The sequence below is a fragment of the Callithrix jacchus genome, chromosome X (genome assembly GCF_049354715.1).
Source record: "Callithrix jacchus isolate 240 chromosome X, calJac240_pri, whole genome shotgun sequence".
Taxonomy (NCBI): Eukaryota; Metazoa; Chordata; class Mammalia; order Primates; family Cebidae; genus Callithrix; species Callithrix jacchus.
The window spans coordinates 24652172-24675509 of record NC_133524.1 but is presented as its reverse complement, the minus strand read 5'-3'; the positions used below and the strand labels follow the sequence as shown (position 1 = coordinate 24675509).

At 41.2% G+C, this 23338-nt stretch overlaps 1 protein-coding gene across 2 annotated transcripts in view; it reads right to left on the bottom strand.

Annotated features, from left to right (window-relative positions):
- Positions 1 to 5858: 5858 nt before the first annotated feature.
- Positions 5859 to 23338, bottom strand: part of CXHXorf58 (chromosome X CXorf58 homolog) — a 30802-nt gene continuing 13322 nt past the window's right edge. For both annotated transcript variants that reach the window (XM_035288249.3, XM_035288250.3), the window contains exons 6-9: positions 18693 to 18824; positions 9631 to 9860; positions 6579 to 6735; positions 5859 to 6047 (exon numbers count right to left, since the gene is read on the bottom strand). In XM_035288249.3, the coding sequence (XP_035144140.3) occupies positions 5988 to 6047; positions 6579 to 6735; positions 9631 to 9860; positions 18693 to 18824 (579 nt within the window). In that variant the 3' untranslated portion in view covers positions 5859 to 5987. The remainder of the gene's footprint in view (positions 6048 to 6578; positions 6736 to 9630; positions 9861 to 18692; positions 18825 to 23338) is intronic.

Sequence of the window (23338 nt, the reverse complement as noted above, 5' to 3'; positions counted from 1 at the left end):
AAGAGAAAGCTACACACTAGCATGGTAAATGACTGAAGCCCTGAGTATGTGTGTCAATACCAGGGATCTAAAGTTTCAGAGATTTTTTTTTTTTTTTTTGAGATGGAGTTTTGCTCTTGTTGCCCAGGCTGGAGTGCAATGACACAATCTCGGCTCACTGCAACCTCCGCCTTCTGGGTTCAAGTGATTCTCCTGCCTCAGCCTCCCCAGTAGCTGGGATTACAGGCACTCACTACCACGCCTAGTTAATTTTTGTATCTTAGTAGAGATGGGGGTTTCATCCTATTGGTCAGGTTGGTCTTGAACTCCTGACCTCAGGTGATACACCTGCCTCAGCCTCCCAAAGTGCTAGGATTACTGGTGCGCCCAGCTGAGTTTTGGATTTGAATGACCTCAGGTGTGTAGAAGGTAAGCTTTTGTGCTCAGGGAAGGGAGGGGGTTGAAAATTAGACCTCTACATAAAGTCAGACCCTCAAAGGACAGTAAGGTGAAAGTAAATAGAAATAGAGAAAGAACATGGGAGAGTCAATCTTTTTCAATATAACTGAAGAACACAAAATAGAGAAAATCTTAAAAGTTGTCAGAGAAAAATAAGAGATCATTTAAAAGGAATAACAACTAGACTGGAGGTGGCAGCCAGAAGACAATGGAATGAGACTTCCCATTGCTGAGAGAAAACCACTGCCAATGTAGAATTTGATAGCTAACTAAATTACATATTTAAGAATCGGGGCAAAATGAGGACATTTTCAGAAAACCAAAAACTGAAAGAGTAATTATTACCAAAAGACGCTCCTTAAAAGAGCTTTTAAGAATATACATCAGGATAAAGAAAAATGATCTCAGAAGGAAAGTCTGAGATTTATAAAACAGTAATAATGTCTAAGTTGGAACTTAAGATAGGGCTAAAATATTAGACACAACAATAACCTGTAAGACAAAAGAATGGTGATTAGCATGCTTAGTTTGGGAGGAGAGTGGAGCTGTTGATTAACTTTAGATTTTAAGAACACATGCCAAAATTTACACGTAATGACAAAAACAGAGGGAGGAGGAGGAGGTGGAGGGGAAAAAAAAAAAAAAGAGTTGGCCAGGCTTGGTGGTTCATGCCTGTAATCCCAGCACTTTGGGAGGCTGAGGCAGGAGGATCACTTGAGACCAGGAGTTCAAGACCAGCCTGGGCAACATGGGGAAACCCCATCTCTACTAAAAATACAAAAATTCTCCAGGCATGGTGGTAGGTACCTGTAGTCTCAGCTACTTGGGAGGCTGAGGCAGGAGAACCGCTTGAATCCAGGAGGCAGAGGTTGCAGTGAGCCAAAATGGCACCACTGCATTGCAGCCTGGGTGACAGAGCGAGACTCCGTCTCAAAACCAACAACAAAATAAAATCCCAGAGTGTATAACTTCCAAAACAGTAGGGGGAAAAAAGTAGAATTGAAATCTGAAAGAAAACAGGAAGAGCAGGGGAAGGACAAAGAAAATGCAGGAGAGATAGCACAAAATAAAATGGTAAAAATAATTCCAAATATGTTAGCAATTAATTAAAATTGCAATAAACTGTAAATTAATTAAACTCACCAGTTAAAAGACAGATGTCCTGGGATTGAATTAAAAACAATCTAGATATTTGCTATATGCTGGAGAAAACCTAAAACACAAAGACAGTGTATTTGACATTATATCGGAATGATTGTTATCTGTTGTAGCAAATAACTCCTAAGATTATTGGGGCTTAACACAACGAAGTTTATTTCTTGCTCACATTACAGTTCATCAAGTCAGGCTGCTGCTCTGGCTGTCTTTCCTTCAATCACTGACAGAGGAATCTGGAATCCTTCAATCCTGCTTCTACCACCATGGAGTTCCCTGCCTCCAGCCACAGGAACGAGGGGGAGTGGAGGGGGAGAATAGAAGACCATGTTTATTTTAAGGGCCAAGGCTAGAAGTGGTATACATCACTTCTGCCCACATTCCTCTGGCCAGAAGTCATTTCACAGGGTCCCAACATAGCTGCAAAAAAAAAAAAAAAAAAAAAAAATGCCGGGAAGTGTGTTCCCAGGAAGAGAACATGAAGTCCGTGAGCATCTATCCAGTCTCTGACACATGAAAAGGTTGAAAAATTAAAAAGATGGAAAAGGATATGCCAGGCAGACACTAACCGGAAGAAAGCTAGAGTAGCTCTTTTCACATTGGACAAAATAGTCTTCCAGTTGGGTGTGGTGGCTCACGCCTGAAATCTCAGCACTCTGGGAGGCAGAGGCGGGTGGATCACCTGAGGTCAGGAGTTCGAGACCAGCCTGACCAACATGGTGAAACCCCGTCTCTACTAAAATCTTTTTTAAAATTAGCTGGGCGTGGTGGTGTATGCCTGTGATCCCAGCTACTCAGGAGGCTGAAGCAGGAGAATTGCTTGAACCTGGGAGGCAGAGGTTGCAGTGAGCCGAGATCCCACCACTGTACTCTTGCCTGGGTGACAGAGCAAGACTCTGTCTAAAAAAAAAGAAAAAGTCTTCTAGGCAAAATGCATTATTAGGAATAAAGGGACCAGCAGTCGTGGCTCATGCCTATAATTCCAGCACTTTGGGAAACTGAGGAGGGAGGATCTTGAAACCAGGAGTTCCGGGTCAGCCTGGGCAACATAGTGAGACCCCATCTCTACAAGAATAAAAACGTTAAAAACATTAGCTAGCTTTGGTGGTGCCCACCTGTAGTCCTTAAGTCCTGCTACTTGGGAGACTGAGGCTGGAGGATCACCTGAGCCTAGGAGGTCGAGGCTGCAGTGAGCTATGATTGTGCCACTGCACTCCAGCCTGTGCAACAGAGTGAAACCCTGTCTCTAAAAAAAAAAAAAAAAAGGAAGTAACTATATAATGACAACAGATTAAATTCACCAGGAAGAGATGCTAATTCCAAAATTATATATGTGCCTAATAATATCTTCAAATAACAAAGGAAAAAAAATTACGAGGAGAAACTGACAAGTTTCCACCATAGTAGGACATATATAACATACACCTTTCTCAATAATTGACCTCACACAGATCAAAAATTTATTTTTGATTTATTTTAGGGGCCAAGGCTAGAAGTGGTATGCATCACTGCTGCCCACATTACTCTGGCCGGAAGTCAGTTCACAGGGTCCCAACATAGCTGCAAAAAATGCTGGGAAATGTGTTCCAGCACTTAGTAGCATATGGAAAACAAAAAAATATAATTAACAAGCTTGATCAGAAGGACATGTGCAGAACTTTTTTCCAACTATAGAGAATGCACAGTTTTCTTTTTCTTTCTTTCTTTCTTTTTTTTTTTTTGAGACAGAGTCTCCTTCTGTTGCCCAGGCTGGAGTGCAGTGGTGTGATCTCGGCTCACTGCAGCCTCCACCTCCTGGGTTCCAGAAATTCTCCTGCCTCAGCCTCCTGGTTAGCTGGCATTACAGGTACTAATTTTTTGTATTTTTAGTAGAGACAAAGTTTTACCACCTAGCACTGTTTGTTTCTCGAACTCCTGACCTTAAGTGATCCACCTACCTCAGCCTCCCAAAGTGTTAGGATTACAGGGGTGAGCCACTGCATCTAGCTAAATGCACATTTTTCTTTTTTTTAAATTTGTTTTCCTTTTTGTTTTAACCTTTTTTTTTTCTGTTACCTCCAGTAATGTGTATAAGCAAGTACATTTTTCTTAAGAGTATAAGAAACATTTATGAAGATGGACAATGTGCTTGGCTATAAAGCAAGTCTCAACAAGTTTTCTAGAATCAGTATCATACAAATCATACTCTCTGATTATAGTGCAATTAGGTTAAAAATAAATAACAGAAAAATCAAAAGAAGACTGTGTATGAAGATGTTCATTCTAATGTTAATTACCTATGGTAGTGAAAAATTAGAAACAACTGAAATATCCAATGATATGAGTATGGTAGATAAATTATGCTTTATCAATTCAATGGGCTATTGTATACCCATGAAATTATTTTTAAGTGGATTATGTTTAAGATATAAGTGAAAAGTTTAAATCCATATGTTAGCTATTATTACAACCATGTGAAAAATATGTATGCATTTAGACAGATTAGAAAGGGATAAGCAAATAAAAACAGTCATTATATTATGGTAATGGGATTATATATAATTCTACTTTTAAATGGATTTTCTGTAATGTGGCTATATTATTTAATGTGAATTAAAAGAATCAGTAGAAGACATGATCTCTGGGAGCAGAAGCTAGTTGTGCCTTAATATCCACTACCCTTTCTTTTATAACAACAGAATTTTAGCTGGTTACATAAATGCACCAAACAAAAATACATTTCCCAGCCTCTCCTGTAGCTAGGTGTTACGATGAGACAAAGTTATAGCTAATGAAATATGAGAAGTGGGAACCATGAAACATGAAGATGCCCTTCCTTTGTCTTTTCCCTCCATCTTGCTACCTAAAATCTTCCTTTGTTGTTACACATATTATAGGTAGACAGACTCTGATATGCATTTGATCAGATGAGAGACTACATTCCAAATTAATGAATGAAAACATGTGTGGCTCACGAGGACAAATAAGTGTTTTTCTATTTAACCAGTGTCCAGGACAAGCTCTGAAAACAAGGGATTACCATTGCATTTTTGGATATCAAATGACAATGCATGAATGTGAAAGAGTGCACATTTATGTTAAATACATTCTAGTGAGAATCATACACATTTACTCCAATATTCTTTATCATGTAAGAGAATATTTTAGTAGAGCATGAGATCCTCTTACAGGCTGCCATGACTGAATTAGATAAGCAATCAACCTACGTGTTTTAAATGTTAAGTAAAATAAAAAATTAGATTTTTAAAGTTCAATAAATAATTGCACTTTAATTATCATAGCCTCTGTGTAAAGTTTGATATGATCCAACAGCCTGGATCACAAAAGAAATCAATAATTTGTACTATATCAGGAATGACAATTTATCAGTTCAAAATGAAATTGATAAATATTACTCCAAACAGACGTGATACTTGAAAAATATCCAAAGTACATTAAAGCAGATGCAACATTATGTTCCTGGTGCTGCTCATGCTCAATAATAATTAGATATGCCATGTCATGCCTCCTGTAGCAATAAATCCATTATTACTTTTATTATAATTCAGAATAGGTCATTCACAAGCTGTTCTGTAAAATCAAATTTCAACTTAAAAAAAGGCACTGGAAGCTGACTCAAAAGAAGTCTTTCATTCTGTGAATTCTAATATTTATGCTAAGCATGGCCTGTTCAGATATTTGTTTAATTGAAGGAAAATCCAAATTGGATAAAAATTTCAGGGACTAATTTACTCATAATTTCTTGAACAAAACTGTATACTGCTAGTTAAAGGGCAACTAATAGAAATAATTTGTTTAGATTAAAATTCTGTCAGTAGAAGAATGTGTTCCTACGGCAATACAAAAAGGCTTAAAATATTGTCACACATTTAGTTAGGAGAGCATACTCAGGCAGGCACAGTGACTCACAGCCATAATCCCAGCACTTTGGGGAGGCCGAGGTGGGCTGAATCACCTGAGGTTGGGAGTTCGACACCAGCCTGACTAACATGGAGAAACCCCATCTCTACTAAAAATACAAAATTAGCCAGGTGTGGTGGTGCATGCCTATAATCTCAGCTACTTAGGAGGCTGAGGAAGGAGAATCACTTGAACCCACGAGGCAGAAGTTGCAGTGAGTGGAGATTGTGCCACTGTCCTCCAGCCTCAGCAACAAAAGCGAAACTCTGAAGAGGACACTCAGGACTTGCTTCTATGTTATTTTCCTTTATTACTCATATGCATCATTTATAGACAGACAAGCAGATTGTTAAACAACTTGGGTTTTCTGTCATTTAGCTGTGCATTATCATGATGGAGAATTATCAGCTGCCAAATTTTGATACCAGAAAAGTAAGTCCTTTTTTTCTTTTTTCAGTTGACTTTCTGATGTAGATTCCTTAGTTTTCACAATGTCAAAAACTGGAGTGGAGATGAAAATTATCCTTTGCACCTGAGGTGTCCATTTTCGGTTCCTAGGCAGAATTATCAATAAAAGTGGAAAGTGTTATATATTTGTTTTTTTACTCCTTTGTATTTTAATATTTGACTATCCTCATCCCAAAATATTTACAGTGATTTTTTAAATTACAAAGTAATATATGAATATATGTCCACTGTAAATTCCTATGATGTAAAAGTATACTGAGGCAGACTTTATATAGTATAGTTCTTGGTAAGTTTAGATAGAAGTGACTTCCATTTTGAGAAAAGCACCATCAGAGGTGTGCTGAATCAGCAGTGTCAACATACAGACAATAATTTTTTTTTGCCAACTCATGCTGATATGGAGCCAAAACAGCTGGTTTTTATCAGGATTGCTACCAATATTAAGAATATTTTTTAAATGTTACCAAGATGAAATTAGCTTTATATTATTCATGATAAAATGTGTCAAATGTGTTTCAGCCTTGAACTTTAGGAAAATTCCATTTATGTAAGTACAGCTACTTACAGACAGTTTGAATATTGTCCAAAACAATGAATTCAGTACAAGTTAAACTTACGGTTGCCTCAGAAGCATTTTCTTCTTTAGCCAAATAAGCTTTTCTCATTTTTTCAACTTTCATTAGAGCTTGCTTGGATCGACGACCCAGATATTTAACTTGATTTTGCTGTTTATAGGGCTGATATGGAGGTCGGATATTTAAAGGTGGTAGAGACCTAGAAAATGTTTGTATTAAAAACAAAAAAAAAATCACACAGAATAAAATTTAAATGCAAAGCAAGTTTCAAATGTTATTAAAGATTTCTCTAGAAAATATAGACCTTAGCAACATTGGAGCAGCATTGCATGTATGCTTTTAGGTTAAAGATATCATTTCTGCTTGAGTTTACATAGCATAGATCTTCATCTGGCACTTATGAAGGAGTACAGGTGATATTGACAGCGATGATGATAAAAATTATAAAACCTGGTATCAGTTTAAAATTAGGTTTCCTAGAAAATACTGTGTAGTAGCCATTTGAATCTTATTTTTTTACACCATATACTAACACAAAAAAGTATTACATTTCGGCTGGGCATGGTGGCTCATGCCTGTAAGTCTAGCACTTAGAGATGCTGAGGCAGGTGGATCACCTGAGGTCAGCTGATCGAAACCAGCTTGGCCAACATAGTGAAGCCCTGTCTCTACTAAAAAAAAAAAAAAATACAAAAATTAGCCACGTGTGGTGGCAGGCACCTGTAATCCCAGCTACTTGGGAGGCTGAGGCAGGTGAATTGCTTGAACCCGGGAGGTGGAGGTTGCAGTGAACCGAGGTCGCACCACTGCACTCCAGCCTGGGCAACAGAGCAAGACTCTGCCTCAAAAAAAAAAAAAAAAAAAAAGTATTACATTTCATAATGGTTGGAAAAACAAGCTGTTTTTATCAGTGCTGGGATCAGATGCTATGCCCATAATCCCCTTGTCCTTAACATTATAAGGCACATGGACTCAACTTTCAACTGCCAGCATCTGCATCACTCAGCCTGAAAGCTTTCTTTGAAAAGCAAAGCCCCGAGTTGGAGGTAATGACAAGGCAAAAAATAAATAAAAGATAAATAAAAAAGAAAAGCAAAGCCCACGTGCAGGGGAGGTCAAAAGTGCCGAAGAATGAATATCTCCCTTCCTAAGCAACCCTTGACCAATGACTGATGGGTGTTGATGTATCAATACTGTAATTCCCTTCCCTTCTGTGGGATAATTCTGAGTTGCATGTTCTACATTGGCTCTGACATTCCCAGGGGGGATTAAGCTCCAGTTACCCACAGTGGTAACTTGCTAACACACACTGTTTTGGCTGCCTTCCACTTTTCTACCCTTTCCCTTCAGTGGTTCCTCGGATCACCTCCCAAATAAACTACTTACACTCAAATCTCTGTCTCAGGGTTTGCTTCTGGGAGATGCTAAGCTACAACTTCATTTAAAGATGTGGGTTTTTTTTTTTTTTTGAGTTGGAATTTCACTCTTGTTGGCCAGGCTGGAGTGCAATGGTGCGATCTCAACTCACTGCAACCTCTGCCTCCCAGGTTCAAGGGATTCTCCTACCTCAGCCTCCCGAGTAGATGGTATCACAGGCATGTGCCACCACACCTGGCTAATGTTTTGTATTTTTAGTAGAGATGGGGTTTCTGCATGTTGGCCAGGCTGGTCTCGAACTGGCGACCTCAGGTGATCTGCCTGCCTCTGCCTCCTAAAGAGCTGGGATTACAGGCATGAACCACTGCACCCAGCCTCGTAGATGCTTTTATGAAAATATTTTTTCCTCTTCAATTGATTAAGATTTTGGCTACTTATTTGCCTCTTAAATGACTTATTCTGAGATACTCAGTAGGATAAATCTAAATAGCAGGGAGACCAGGGTTATATATTGTGGCAGAGAAAATTACATCATTTATTTGACCTTGGTGGTAATAGGGTTAAATTCTATATTCAGTGCTCATATGGATGAGTTAGAGAAAAATCTATTTCATGATGACAGACTGTGCCCTAAACCAGGCCATCTGTCTGGCAAATGTATAGCCTTGATCATAAAATATATGGGTTAAATTATGTTATTGGGTCAGAATCACTCATCTCTACTCCTGAGAAAAATCCTGGCATGTTTGCTTGACAGTGGGTCATCAGTATCTTCTTCATGTACAAAGGGAGTATTTTTCATTTCAATTATAAGAGTGTGAAAATAGATTACCAGTAGGTCTTCTCCCATATTATTATCTCTTTCTTTTTTTAAGAAAGCAGCTCAATTTGTAAATAAGATGGGCTAAGAGAGGCTTAGTAATGGAAAGAGAAAAGGAATATAATTGGAGCGGTTATATTCTGTCCATGTTGTTTCAGATCATAATACATCTATTTTGCCACAACATGCATTTCTACAATGTGAACTGGCTCACATGCTATTGGTAAAAAGGGGAATGACGTCACTCTAATTTATATGCAATTTATCCTAGGCAAAGGGAGCCAGAGTGGCAAGAATAGAATTATAACCTTCAGCAGAAAAGGAAAAAGCCCTCAGCTCTGTGCTGCAGGGGTGAGGGGAGCCCTTTTGGCTTTATTCATGAAAACAAAAATGAGTACCTGAATCAAATGCTGTCTTCCCACAGAGGCATACCCCACCCCCAACTCACCCTCATTGCTCTCCACCCTACTCCTTCCCCACCTCCACTCTGGCCTTGGAAGGCTCCTGGTTCTTGGCAGATTGAACTGTCTCTCATGTCCACTTAAAAGGCAACCACGCTGGCCCAGGGTCCCACTTCTGTGTGCACTGTCCCCATGCCCACTATCTGCTCTAATGAAAGAGTTGCCAGCATCTCCACTCTGTGGTTGTTGATTTTGTATATTTTCTGTGGCAGCCTCCAGCTACACTGAGCTGCCTATCTGGTGGTACAAGTTATCTCTCCAAGTAGCAATTGTTCTTTTTGTTAATGCTGTTTACAAAGTTGCCTAGGTTTTGAGCAATCTGCCCCAACCCTATTTTTCCCATATATCCTATTATCTCTAGTGAGCTATCGGGCAGAATGTGAACAGTTTCAGATATGCGCCTAGTATTGTAACCCCAGTGAAGAACCTGTTTTACCTAATTTCAGAAACAATCTGTAACTGCTGCTTATGCATCTCTTCTGTTACTGGTCTCCGTGACAGAAACTTCATTTCGTTTCGTAGACGGGTTGAGATTACTCCAGACTCTGAATAGTGAACTATGTCATATATTAGCATTGACTTGGGAATGTTCTCAAGGTTTAATTTTCGCCAGCTGTTATTTCTGCCACCAAAAGACGCTGGGGCCTCATCCAGAAAACTGCGATACTGTATGGAAAAAACAATTAAGAATGATTAGTTGGCTAGGTGGGGTGGCTCACACCTGTAATCCCAGAACTTTGGGAGGCTGAGGTGGGTGGATCACCTGAGGTCAGGAGTTCGAGACCAGTCTGGCCAAAATGGTAAATCCCCATTTCTACTAAAAATGCAAAAATTAGCAGGGCATGGTGGCACTTGCCTGTAGTCCCAGCTACTCAGGAGGCTGAGGCAGGAGGACCACCTGAGCCCAGGAGGCAGAGGTTGCAGTGAGCCAAGATTGCACCACTGCACTCCGGCCAGGGCAAGAGAGTAAGACCCTATCTCAAAAAAAAAAAAAAAAAAAGATTGGTTATGGGTGCACTAAAATGGTTTTAGACGCATTTTCCATGGTTCCACTCAAATGTCACTTCATCCAAAAGGATTTTTTTATTCCATCTCTGAACTTTATTGGCATTGCTCTTCTATGACTCTTATTACTGACTACTCCATGTTTTTGTTATCTGTGTATGACTTAACTCCCTTATTGGAAGGCAGGAGCTATGCTACACAGTATCATGCACATAGTATCACACTCACTAAATATTTATTTAATGCGCCTATATTTTTATGGCAAATATAACTCAGACAAGTTAGGCCTAAAAATTAATGATAATAGCTGTGTTCTGCATATATGGTAGAGCTTGTTCATTATGTACTTGGGTTGAGAAGAATTTTTCTTATTATTTTTGAGACAGGGTCTTGTTCTGTCACCCAGGCTGGAGTGCAGTGACATGATCATGGCTAGCAGCTTCAATCTCCCAGGCTCCAGTGATCCTCCCAAGTAGCTGGGACTACAGGTACACACCACCATGTCTGGCTATTTTTTTTTTTTTTGAAATGGAGTTTCGCTCTTGTTGCCCAGGCTGGAGTGCAGTGGCATGATCTCGGCTCACTGCAACCTCCGCCTCCTATGTTCAAGTGATTCTCCTGCCTCAGCCTCCAGAGTAGCTGGGATTACAGATGCCCACCACACCTGGTTAATTTTTTTATATTTTTAGTAGAGACGGGGTTTCATCATATTGGCCAGGCTGGTCTCGAACTCCTGACCTCAGGTGATCCACCTGCCTTGGCCTCCCAAAATGCTGGGATTACAGGCATGAGTCACTATTCTTGGCCAGTTTTAAAATTTTTCATAGAGATGGGGTCTCACTATATTGTCCAGGTTGTTGAGAGGACTTTTGCCCAAATCTTTTTAGCAAGATGAGTTCATTTATAGTTTGAATTGGAGAATTTCACTATTTTCATTTGGAGTATTTGCAGAAATCTCACTTTTCAGCTGGGTGTTGTGGCTCACACCTGTAATCCCAGCACTTTGGGAGGCCGAGGCAGGCAAATAACGAGCTCAGAAGTTCCAGACCAGCCTGATCAACATGGTAAAAGCCTGTCTCTACTAAAATACAAAAATTAGCTGGGCGTGGTGGCATACACCTGTAATCCCAGCTACTCAGGAGGCAAAGGCAGGAGAATCACTTGAACCTGGGAGGTGGAGGTTGTAGTGAGCTGAGATTGCAACACTGCACTCCAGCCTGGGTGACAGAGTGAAACTCCAGAAAGAAAGAGAAAAAAAGAGAGAGAAATCTCACTTTTCTTCTTTTCCAATTTAAAATGATATCAAATTAGGAATTAAAAATACAAATATATATCATCAATTTAACATTATAATTGTGCATTTAAGAGCCATGATGGGGCAGGAAAAGTTACAGTGCTAGGAAACAGGATAACAACAAGGCCTTTAGGGTATATTACACACACAGTCACACTCATGCTTTCAAGCACACACACACACACACAGATGCACATACACATATACTCTCAACATACACACACTCACACACACACACACAGACACACACATACAGAGGAGGCAATCCTACCTTTGCACCATTTCATCTTTTTTTCTCTTTTCTGGAGAACGGGGTCTCACCATGTTGCCCAGGCAGATCTCAAACTCTTGGGCTAAAGTGATCCTCTGGCCTCTGCCTCCCCAAGTGTTGGGATTACAGACATGAACCACTGCACCTGGCCTTTTCAAACCTTTTTTTTTGAGATGGAGTCTTGCTTTATCATCCAGGTTGGAGTGTAGTGGCATGATCTCAGCTTACTGCAACCTCCACCTCCTGAATTCAAGCAATTCTCCTGCCTCAGCCTCCCAAGTAGCTGGGACTACAGGCATGCGCCACCACAACCGATTAATTTCTGCAGTTTTAGTAGAGACAGGGTTTCACCACATTGGCCAGGCTGGTCTCAAACTCCTGACCTCAGGTGATCCACCCACTTCAGCCTCCCAAAGTGCTGGGATTACAGGTGTGAACCACCACACCCGGCCTCCTGTTGCTAGCTCTTCAGCTCAAAGATCACAATATAAATGACAGATGTTCATCATGATTAGTGACAAATCAGGTCATACCTTCCAAAGTCAATCAGTGACTGGTCATTGTGAATCTGTTATTCATTTCACACACAGCAAAGTATATAGTTGTGTTGCCTTTTTGTTTCCCAATGATAAATCCATGTGACATTTTACAAAAATGGAAAATCAGAAGAGGGAATTGGCCATCAAAGAAACAAAAAGTGGTAACACTTGAAGTGAAATTGGAATCAATCGTAATGGAGTTCTAGAAGAGATAGGTGACTGTGGGAATGCTGACACTGCCATCATTCAAGACGCTGCAGATCTACAGCTAGAGGAACTTGGTGAGGATGAACTTATCAACGTAAATGAGGAAAGTGGCTGTGATAAAAGGATGACGCTTTCCCAGTGGAAGTGATGCTGGCCAAAAAAAAAACCTTCATACTGAAGGAACTCTCAGATATTTGGCAACATTTAAAGTGAAAAGAATAAAATGTTGGCTGATCCAAATTTTAAAAGGAATATGACAATGCACCAAGACATAGAAAAGACACTTGTAAGTTATATGAGAAGAACAAGAAGGCAAACACTGTTTAAACTACTCTTGATAAGTTGTTTTTTCAAGCTTTATTAGGGTTCACATATCATACAATCCACAATTTAAAGTATACAATTCAATGGTTTTCAGTATATTCACAATTGGTAAGATTTTTTATGAAGAAACAAAACACTTTGTCTATGTTTCTAATGCTTTAAATTATAGTGTACTAAAAGTGTACTAAATGTGTTGGGTTTTTTTCTTTCATTTTCCTATGTATTTATAACAGCAAGAAAGTTTGTGTGTGTGTGTGTGTGTGTGTGTGTGTGTGTGTGTGTGTGTTTTGAGATGGAGTCTCAATCTTGCCCAGGCTGAAGTGCAGTGGTGCAATCTCGGTTCACTGCAGTCTCTGCCTCCTGGATTCAAGCAGTTCCCCTGCCTCAGCCTAGCAAGAGAGTTTTTAATGTTTTGACAAAAAAAAGCTCATTAAAAAATTTTTTTAAAAATCTTTTTATTATTATTATTTGTGTGTGTGTGAGACAGAGTCTCACTCTGTAGCCCAGGCTGGAGTGCAGTGGCATGATCTCAGTTGACTGCATCCTCTGCTTCCCAGGTCCCGATTCAAGCAATTCTCCTGCCTCAGCGCCCCGAGTAGCTGGAATTACAGGCACGTGCCACCATGCCCAGCTAATTTTTGTATTTTTAGTAGAGATGGGGTTTCACCATGTTGGCCAGGCTCTTCTTGAACTCCTGACCTCAGATGATCCACCCGCCTCAGCCTCCCAAAGTGCTAGGAATACAGGTGTAAGCCACCATGCCTGGCTGTTTTTGTTTTTTTTTTTTTTCTTAGAGATGGGGTCTCACTATGTTGCCCAGGCTAGTCTCAAACTCCTGGGCTTAAGTGATCCTCTTGCCTCAGCCTCCCAACTAGCTGGGACTACAGACAAAAATTTTGAAAAGTCACAGGACAATCACAATTTTCCCCATGGACTATTAAGTTTGCTTTGCATGGTTTCAATTTGCCAGTCATTTTTATGGTCCTGCACTACCTTGCAAAGTAAGACTGTATATATTTTTTTCCTGAGCGCAGTAGTAAAATGGGTAAATATCACAGACCTGTCAACCATCTGCTCTGCCACTTATCAGATCTGTGACCTCAGGCAAGTTTTTTTGAGGCTTGTTGAACTTCATTTTTCTCATTTGTAAAAAAGGTCACATAATTTACAAACTTGAAGATTAAAGAAGATAATACACATGTGTGAGTTAAAAGCAGTGCCACACCTGTATCAGGACTCAACAAATGTCAACAATGATCTTATCTATCTCTTCCATTATGTCTATCTGGGGACTCCTCTCTATGACACTAATCTTTGACATGTTCACAATCTGAAAGTATGTGATCTTTGTCCTTAGCAAAGATAGTTGGCATCCCTGGCTTGATTTTTTTCCTAGTTCACTTCCCTAAACTCACAGGCTAAGACTCTAACAGAAAGAAAATATCACTGGGAGTCTCCAAGGCACTGCATTAATTTCATGTTTCACATTGAAGCAACCGAGTGAATAGTTAAGGCTATATATAGACATACTTCAGAGATACTGCAGTTCCAGATGCAGACCATGGAAATAGAGTGAATATTGCAAATAGAGTCATGCTAATTTTTTGGTTTCCCAGTGCATATAAAAGAGTTATGTTTGGCTGGGTGCAGTGGCTCACATCTGTAATCTCAGCACTTTGGGAAGCCGAGGAAGGTGGATCACAAGATCAGGAGTTTGAGTCCAGCCTAATCGACATGGTGAAAACCCGTCTCTACTAAAAATACAAAAAAAAAAAAAATTAGCTGGGTGTGATGGTGTGCTCCTGTAATCCCAGCTACTCAGGAGGCTGAGGCAGGAGAATTGCTTGAACCCGGGAGGGGGAGGTTGTGGTGAGCTGGGATTGCGCCAGTGCACTACAGCCTGGGTGATATAGCAAGACTCTGTTTCAAAAAAAAGTTATATTTACATTATATTGTAGTTTAAGTGTGCAACAGCATTATTTCCAAAAAATGTACATATTTTTTATTTTAAAAACACTTTGTTGTGGCTGGGCACAATGGCTCATGCCTGTAATGCCAGAACTTATGGAGGCAGAGGTGACAGATTGCATGTGCCCAAAAGTCCGAGACCAGTCTGGGAAACATAGCAAGACCTTATTTCCACCAAACGATAAAAAATACTTTATTGCTAAAAAATGCTAATGATCATCTGAGAGTTCAGTGAGTCCTATTCTTTTTGCTGGTGGAGGGTCTTGCCTTGATGTGGATGGCTGCTGACTGATCAGGGTAGTGGTTGCTGAAGGCTGGGGTGGCTGTGGCATTTTTTTAAAATAAAGATGGGGTTTCACCATGATGGCCAGGCTGGTCATGAACTCCTGACCTCAGGTGATCCACCCACCTTGGCCTCCCAAAGTGCTAGGATTACAAGTGTGGGCCACCATACCTGGCCTGGCATTTTTTTTTTTTTTTTTTTTTTTGAGACAGGTTCTCACTCTGTCACCCAGGCCAGAGTGCAGTGGTGCAATCACGGCTCAAGCAATCTCCTCACCTCGGCTTCCTGAGTAGCTGGGATCATAGGCATACTACCACACCTGGCTAATTTTTGGGGGGTAAATTTTTGTAGAGACAGGGTCTCCCTGTATATCCCAGGATGGTCTCAAACTCTGGCTTCAAGAGATCCTCCCCTCTCAGCCTCCCAAAGTACTGGGATTACAGCCATGAGCCACCGTGCCCATCTCATGAATGCTCTCAAAAGCATCTAGAATGGTGAATCCTTTCTAGATTTTTAAAATTTACTTTACCCACATCCATCAGAGGAATCATTCTCTATGGCAGCTATAGCCTTATGAAATGTATTTCTTAAATAATAAGACTTGAAAGTTAAAGTACTCCTTGATCCATGGGCTGTAGAATGGATGTTGTATTAGCAGGCATGAAAATATTCATCTCTTTGCACAGTTCCATCAGAGCTCTTGGGTGACCAGATGCCTTGTCAATGAGCTGTAATATTTTGAAAGGGATCTTTTTTTTTTGTCTTGTCTGAGCAGTAGGTCTCAACAGGGGCTTAAAATATTCAGTAAACCATGCTGTAAATATACGTGCTGTCGTCCAGGCTGTATTTATTCCATTTATAGAGCACAGGCTATATAATTACTCTATACAGAGTAGATTTAGTATATATATATTTTTTGAGACAGAGTCTTTCTCTGTCACCCAGGCTGGAGTGCAGTGGTACAATCTCAGCCCACTGCAACCTCTGCCTCCTGGGCTCAAGTGATTCTCCAGCCTCAGACTCCCCAGTAGCTGGGACAATAGGCATGTGCCACCACACCCAGCTAATTTTTATATTATTAATTGAGATGGGGTTTCACCATATTGGCCAGGTTGGTTTTGGGCTCTTGACCTCAAATGATCAGCCAGTCTTGGCCTCCCAAAGTGCTGGGATTACAGGCGTGAGCCACCGTGCCCAGCCAGATGTAGCATAATTCTTAAGGGCCCTAAAATTTTCAGAACGGTAAATGAGCACTGGCTTTAAGTTAAAGTTACTACCAGCTGCATTAGCTCCTAACAAGAGAGTCAGCCTGTCCTTTGAAGCCAGGCATTGACTTCGCCTCTCTAGCTGTGAAAGCCCTAGAGGGCATCTTCTAACAGTATAAGGCTATTTTGTCTACATTGAAAATCTGTTGTTTAGTGCAGCCACCTTCATCAATTATCTTAGCTAGATCTTCTGGATAACTTGCTGCAGCTTCTACAACAGCACTTGCTGCTTCACCTTGCACTTTTATGTTATGAAGATGGCTTCTTTCCTTAAACTTTACGAACCAACCTTTGCCAGCTTCACCTTTATCAGTGATTGGTTTAGGGGGAGCATGTGATACAATTATGACCAATGGGACCTAAGGGGAAGTCTCTTGGAGATTTCTGGGAAAGAGTTTCCTTCTTGAGATAAAGAAAGATGCTAGGAGTCCCATCTTCATGCCTTTGAATGGAACTGAGGATGTGGCAGTTATCGTTTCCATGTGAAGGAAGCCAAGACGACTGAAGAGAAGCTGGCCCAGAACCTGATGTTACTAAGCTGTGAATTAGCTAGCCCAAGAATTGCCTATCCCCAGACTTCTTTCAAGGGACAATAAATGGTCTTCATTGTTTAAACCTCTTGTAGATGGAAATATGCTGTTACTTGTAGAGAAAGCATCCAAACAATAAGAGAACCCTTCCCCACTAGGTCAAATCTCCATCATATACTTTTTTTTAAGCACCATGTATTTTTGAATTTTTGATTTTTTTTGTTGATATAAACTTCACATAATAGAAACTTGACTGTTTAAATCATTTTAAAGTATATAACTCGGCTGGGCATGGTGGCTCATGCCTGTAATCCCAGCACTTTGGGAAGCCAAGTTGGGCAGATTGCCTGAGGTTAGGAGTTCAAGACCAGCCTGGCCAACATAGTGAAACCCCATCTCTACTAAAAACACAAAAAAATTGGCTGGGCATGGTGGCAGGCACCTGTAATCCTAGCACTTTGGGAGGCTGAGACGGGTGGATTGCCTGAGGTTAGGAGTTTGAGACCAGCCTAGCCAACATAATGAAACCCCGTCTCCACTAAAAATACTAAAAAATTAGCTGGGCATGGTTGCGGGCACCTGTAATCCCAGCTACTCGGGAGGTGGGGCAGGAGAATCACTTGAACCCGGGAGGCAGAGGGTGCAGTGAGCTGAGATCATGCCTGGGTGACAAGAGTGAAACTCTGTCTCAAAAAAGTCTACAACTCAAAGATTTTTCGTATATTCATAATGTTGTGCAACTATCACCACTACCTATGAATATTTCTGAATATTTCCATCACCCCATAAGAACCCCCAAACTCCTTAGCTATCGCCCCCCCTACATATAAAATACCATATATCACATGACTTCCTTTATATGAAATATCCATATTAGGCAAATCCATAGAGACAGAATGTAGACTGGTGGTTTACAGGGCTGGAATGATGCAGGAATGGAGAGTGACTGCTTACTGGATGCAGGGTTTCCTTTCGGGGTAATGAAAAGGTTCTGGAACTAGATAGTGGTAATGCTTGCACAACCCTGTGAATGTACTTAATGCCCCTGAATTACATACTTTAAAATGGTAAATTTTATAGCGAGAACACATGGACTCATAGAGGGAAACAACACACACTGGGGCTTACCAGAGGGTGGAGGGTGAGAGGAGGGAGAGGATCAGGAAAAATAATTAATGGGTACTAGGCCTAATATCTGGGTGACAAAATAATCTGAACAACAAACCCCCATGACATAAGTTTACCTGTATACAGTAACAAACCTGTACATGTACCCCTGAACTTAAAAGTTAAATTAAAAAAAATTTTTAAAAGTTCTAGTGCTTATCTAAAAACAAGTTTCATTCTATAGAATACAATTGAAAGGGCTGGGCATGGTGGCTCACACCTGTAAACCCAGCACTTTGAGAGGCCAAGGCGGGTGGATCATGAGGTCAGGAGTTCGAGACCAGTCTGGCCAATACGGTGAAACCCCGTCTCTACTAAAAATTCAAAAAATTAGCCGGGTGTGGTGGTGTGCACTTGTAATCCCAGCTACTCTGGAGGCTGAGGCAGGAGAATCACTTGAACCCAGGAGGCAGAGGTTGCAGAGAGCCGAGACTACACCACTACACTCCAGCATGGGCAACAGTGCAAGACTCTGTCTCAAAAAAAAAAAAAAAAGAACATAATTGAAAGATATAAAATAGTAAATTTTATATTGTGAGTATTTTACCATAATAAAAAAAGTGTGATTCTTTCTTCTTGGACAACAGAGTTAGGAAGACTTGCTTGGTTTGTTTGTTTTTCAACATCTAAACCTAAATTCCTTACTTGCATATAATCTTGCATGGTGACAACATCCCTTATATCAGTTATTTTGGAGTTCCAGAAAATACGTTTATCTTCCATAATTATACGGTGAAATTTCTTTTCACCCATTAGTTTGCAAGCATCAACTGCTGCCTGTAAAGAGAATAGGAAATAGACTTTAAAAATAGTAGCATAATAGCATTAATTATCAGCACACCCTTTACATATTTCTTCTGACAAATACATCAACTGTTGTTCCTTTCTTCTAGCAGCTTGCTATTCAGTAGAAAGGCTGCATTTGCAAATAAATTATATAGGGATTCTAAACCACTTAAAATTGTTTCTATAGCCTTATCTACATAGTTTTATTGTTGTTGATGTTGTTTGTTTTTTTGAGATGGAGTCTCTCTCTGTTGCCCAAGCTGGAGTGCAGTGGCCAGATCTCGGTTCACTGCAACCTCCGCCTCCCAGGTTCAATCAATTCTCCTGCCTCAGTCTCTCAAGTAGCTGGGATTACAGGTGCCCACCACCAAGCCTGGCTAATTTTTGTATTTTTAGTAGGGATGGGGTTTCATCATGCTGGCCAGGTTGGTCTCGAACTCCTGACCTTGTGATCTGCCTGCCTCAGCCTCCTAAAGTGTTGGGATTATGGGCATGAGCCACAGTAAAAAAGGTATTTATTTATTTAGTTTTTTTTTTGTTTTTTGTTTTTTTTGAGATAGAGTCTCCCGCTATTGCCCAGGCTGGAGTGCAAGTGGTGCGATCGTGGCTCATTGCAACCTCTGCCTCCCAGGTTCAAGCAATTCTCCTGCCTCAGCCTCCCGAGTAGCTGGGACTACAGGCGCGTGCCACCACACCTGGCTAATATTTTTTACTTTGTATTTTTAGTAGAATTTTTAGTAGAGACAGGGTTTCGCCATTTTGGCCAGGCTGGTCCTGAAATGACCTCAAGTGATCTGCCCACCTTGGCCTCCCAAAAAAGGTATTTATTGACAGGTCCTCCCTACACTGCCCCACTCAGCCACCACCAATCTCTCCAAGACCCAGTTTCCTTATGTGTGCAATGCCTCAGCTGTGTGACTCATCTGTGTCTGGCCCATTCTGGTCCTCAGCCAAAGAAAAACACACCTGGAAGCATAGGGCAAGCTCTCTGCCTGTCTGTGAAAGGGGTTTGAAAAATGTGGCCAGGCGTGGTGGCTCATGCCTATAATCCCAGCAGTTTGGGAGGCTGAGGTGGGTGGATCACAAGGTCAGGAATTCGAGACCAGCCTGGCCAACATAGTGAAACCCCATCTCTACTACAAATATAAAAATTAGCTGGCCATGGTGCCAGGTGCCTGTAGTCCCAGCTACTCGGGAGGCTGAGGCAGGAAAATCACTTGAACCTGGGAGTCGGAGGTTGCAGTGAGCCAAGGTCCAGCCACTGGATTCCAGCCTGGGTGACAGAGTGAGACTGTCTCAAAAAAAAGAAAAATGTTTGCTGTCCAGGGGCCAAGATATTCTTTCTCAGACATCCATAGTATATGACCATATTCAAGAAAGTCCTTCTCCATAGGAAGCAATGGGAAAGTAGAGCCTAGAGCCTGGAGAAAAGCAAGGGCAAAAACTGGGCAAAGATTCCAGGATACCAGCCAATCAGGGTAGGATTCAAGAGGCAGTTTCTGTTCTTAGTGGGTGATTGAAAGGGCCAAAGGGGGCTATCTCTAAATCTGACACTTACTCTCATACTCAGCATCCCTGTGGCCAGAGGCCCCCACAGCTCTGTGGCTATTTGCTGGCCTCGGTCCACACTTGGGCTTGCAAAGCTACGCTAGTATCTCAAGACACTTCCCCGTTCCTACTGGAAATTCTCATTCACGGAGGAGGTAATAACTAGTAACCCTGCCTTGGAACAGTTTCTTGGTTTGGAACAGTTCAATTATATAAAGGCTCAGAATCAACAAAACCACCATAACTGCATGGTTGTTTTAACCTCAATATGTACATAGTACAGTGGAAACACAGAGAAGTGTTCAAGTCTCAGTTATGCTCCTGGCAAGTCTTTCCAACTTCCAGCTTCCTCATAGGGAAAACGGGAATAATGTGTCCCTTACCAGAATTATTTCAGGGCCATCTAAGAGAATATGTATTTAGCATAGTTCCTAACTCTCAGGAGTGGTTAAGAACTTGGACTTTGGAGGCAGACTGACTAGGGCTTGATTTCGGTTCCTTTACTTTCTAGGTGTGAGACCAGAGGCAAGTTACTTAGTTTTTTTCTTTTTTCTTCTTTTTTGTTTTTGGACAGAGTCTCACTCTGTCACCCAGGCTGGAGTGCAGTAGTAGTGCAATCTCGGCTGCTCACTGCAATCTCTGCCTCCTGGGTTCAACTGAGCCTCCTGCCTCAGCCTCCCAAATAGCTGGGATTACAGGCATGTGCCACCACAGTTGGCTAATTTTTGCATTTTTAGCAGAGATAGGGTTTCACCATGTTGGTCAGGCTGGTCTCAAACTCCTGACCTCAAGTGATCCATCTGCCTCAGCCTCCCAAAGTGTTAGGATTACAGATGTGAGCCACAGCACTTAGCCCTTAGTCTTTTTTAAAATGAGGATAATAACAGAAAATACATTGTAGTGTTTATGAGGATTAAATATAGTAATGTGCATAAATTAAGTTCGTATTTGTTTATTTATTTATTTTTTCGAGATGGAGTCTCACTGTGTCGCCCAGGCTGGAGCGCAGTGGCGTGGCTCACTGCAACCTTCGCCTTCTGGTTTCAAGCAATTCTCCTGCCTCAGCCTCCCGAGTAGCTGGGATTACAGGTGCCACCACCATGCCCGGCTAATTTTTGTATTTTTAGTAGAGACGGGGTTTCACCATGTTTACCAGGCTGGTCTCGAACTCCTGACCTTGTGATCTGCCTGCCTTGGCCTCCCAAAGTTCTGGGATTACAGGCGTGATCCACTGCACCCAGCCTAAGCTCATATTTGATAGAAAGTACTCAGCAGGCTCAGCACTTTGGGAGGCTGAAGTGGGCAGATTGCTTGAGGCCGGGAGTTTGAGACCAGCCTGACCAACATAGCAAAACCCTGTCTCTACTAAAAAAATACAAAAATTAGCCAGGCGTGGTGGCACATATTTGTAATCCCAGTTACTCAGCTGGTTGAGGCATAAGAATTGCTTGAGCCTGGGAGGGGGAAGCTGGAGTGAGCTGAGAGTACGCCACTGCACTCTAGCCTGGGCAACAGAGTGAGACCTTGCCTCAAAAAGAAAAAAACAAACAAACCAAAACTCAAAAACAAAGAGCAACAGAGTTAAGCTTAGAGTGAGGAAAATTCCACATTTATCAGTTTTCTATCAACCTCGAATCCAACTGTTACCAGAGTTTGTTTTGCAGCTGAACTAAAGGGAAAAAGGAAGCTTAAACTGTTCTCTTCAAGATGGGTATGTTCTGATCATTTAAAACCCATTATGATGTTTAGTGGAAAATTCAAGGTCAATAGTACGAACACATGTTTATAATAAGAACAAAATTTTTAAATCTCTGTGTGTATATTTTCATGGGAAACATGAAGGATACACAGCAAACCATTAACAATGACTACCCCAGGAGAGTGAAAGACGTAGCACAGAAAAGAAAGGCACGGAGGCATATTTTTCTATCTGTGGGCTAATTTAAACAAAAATTTAAGTTACTATACAGCATTACTATGAGTTTTAATGCATAAGCAGTGATTTCCAATCACTGCCTCTAAGGTTCTCATTTGCTCAAGCCTGGGTACGGCACAGGGTCTGGCAGGAGTAGACCCAGAAGGATTTCAGTTCTTGAAAAAGCCTCAGTAAAGCTGGGTACAGTGGCTCATGCCTGTAATCCCAGCACTTTGGGAGGCTGAGGCAGGAGAATCATGAGGTCAGGTATTTGAGACCAGCCTGGCTAACATGGTGAAACCCCATCTCTACTAAAAATACAAAATTAGCCAAGTGTGGTGGTGGGTGCCTGTAGTCCCAGCTACTCAGGACACTGAGGCAGGAGAACCATTGAACCCGGGAGGCAGAGGTTGCAGTGAGCCAAGATCACTCCATTGCACTCCAGCCCGGGTGATAGTATGAGACTGCGTTTCAAAAAAAAAAAAAAAAAAAAAAAGGCCTCATTATATAGTCTCAGGAAAGAAACAATTGATGATATTTTATAGGGGTAACTACAAGCTTATTTTATAGATAAATGTGGCATAAATTTATTCTTCAAATGTAGGATAAACATGTATTCCCACATTTGAAGTCAATCTATTTAAATATTAATGTTTTTGAAACACCATGTTCCATAATGAAAACATGTAGCTCATTTGATATATTTCTGTTTTTCTTTTTTTTTTTTTTTTTGTTTTTGAGACAGAGTTTTGCTCTTGTTGCCCAGGCTGGAGTGTAATGGGGCAATCTCAGCTCATTGCAACCTTTGCCTCCCGGGTTCAAGTGATTCTCTTGCCTCAGCCTCCCAAGTAGCTGGGATTACAGGCATCCACCACCACACTTGGCTAATTTTGTATTTTTAGTAGAGATGGGGTTTCACCATGTTGGCCAGGCTGGTCTTGAACTCCTGACCTCAGGTGATCCACCCACCTTGGCCTCCCAAAGTGCTGGGACTATAGGCATGAGTCACCATGCCCAGATTCATTTGTTATATTTCTGAAAT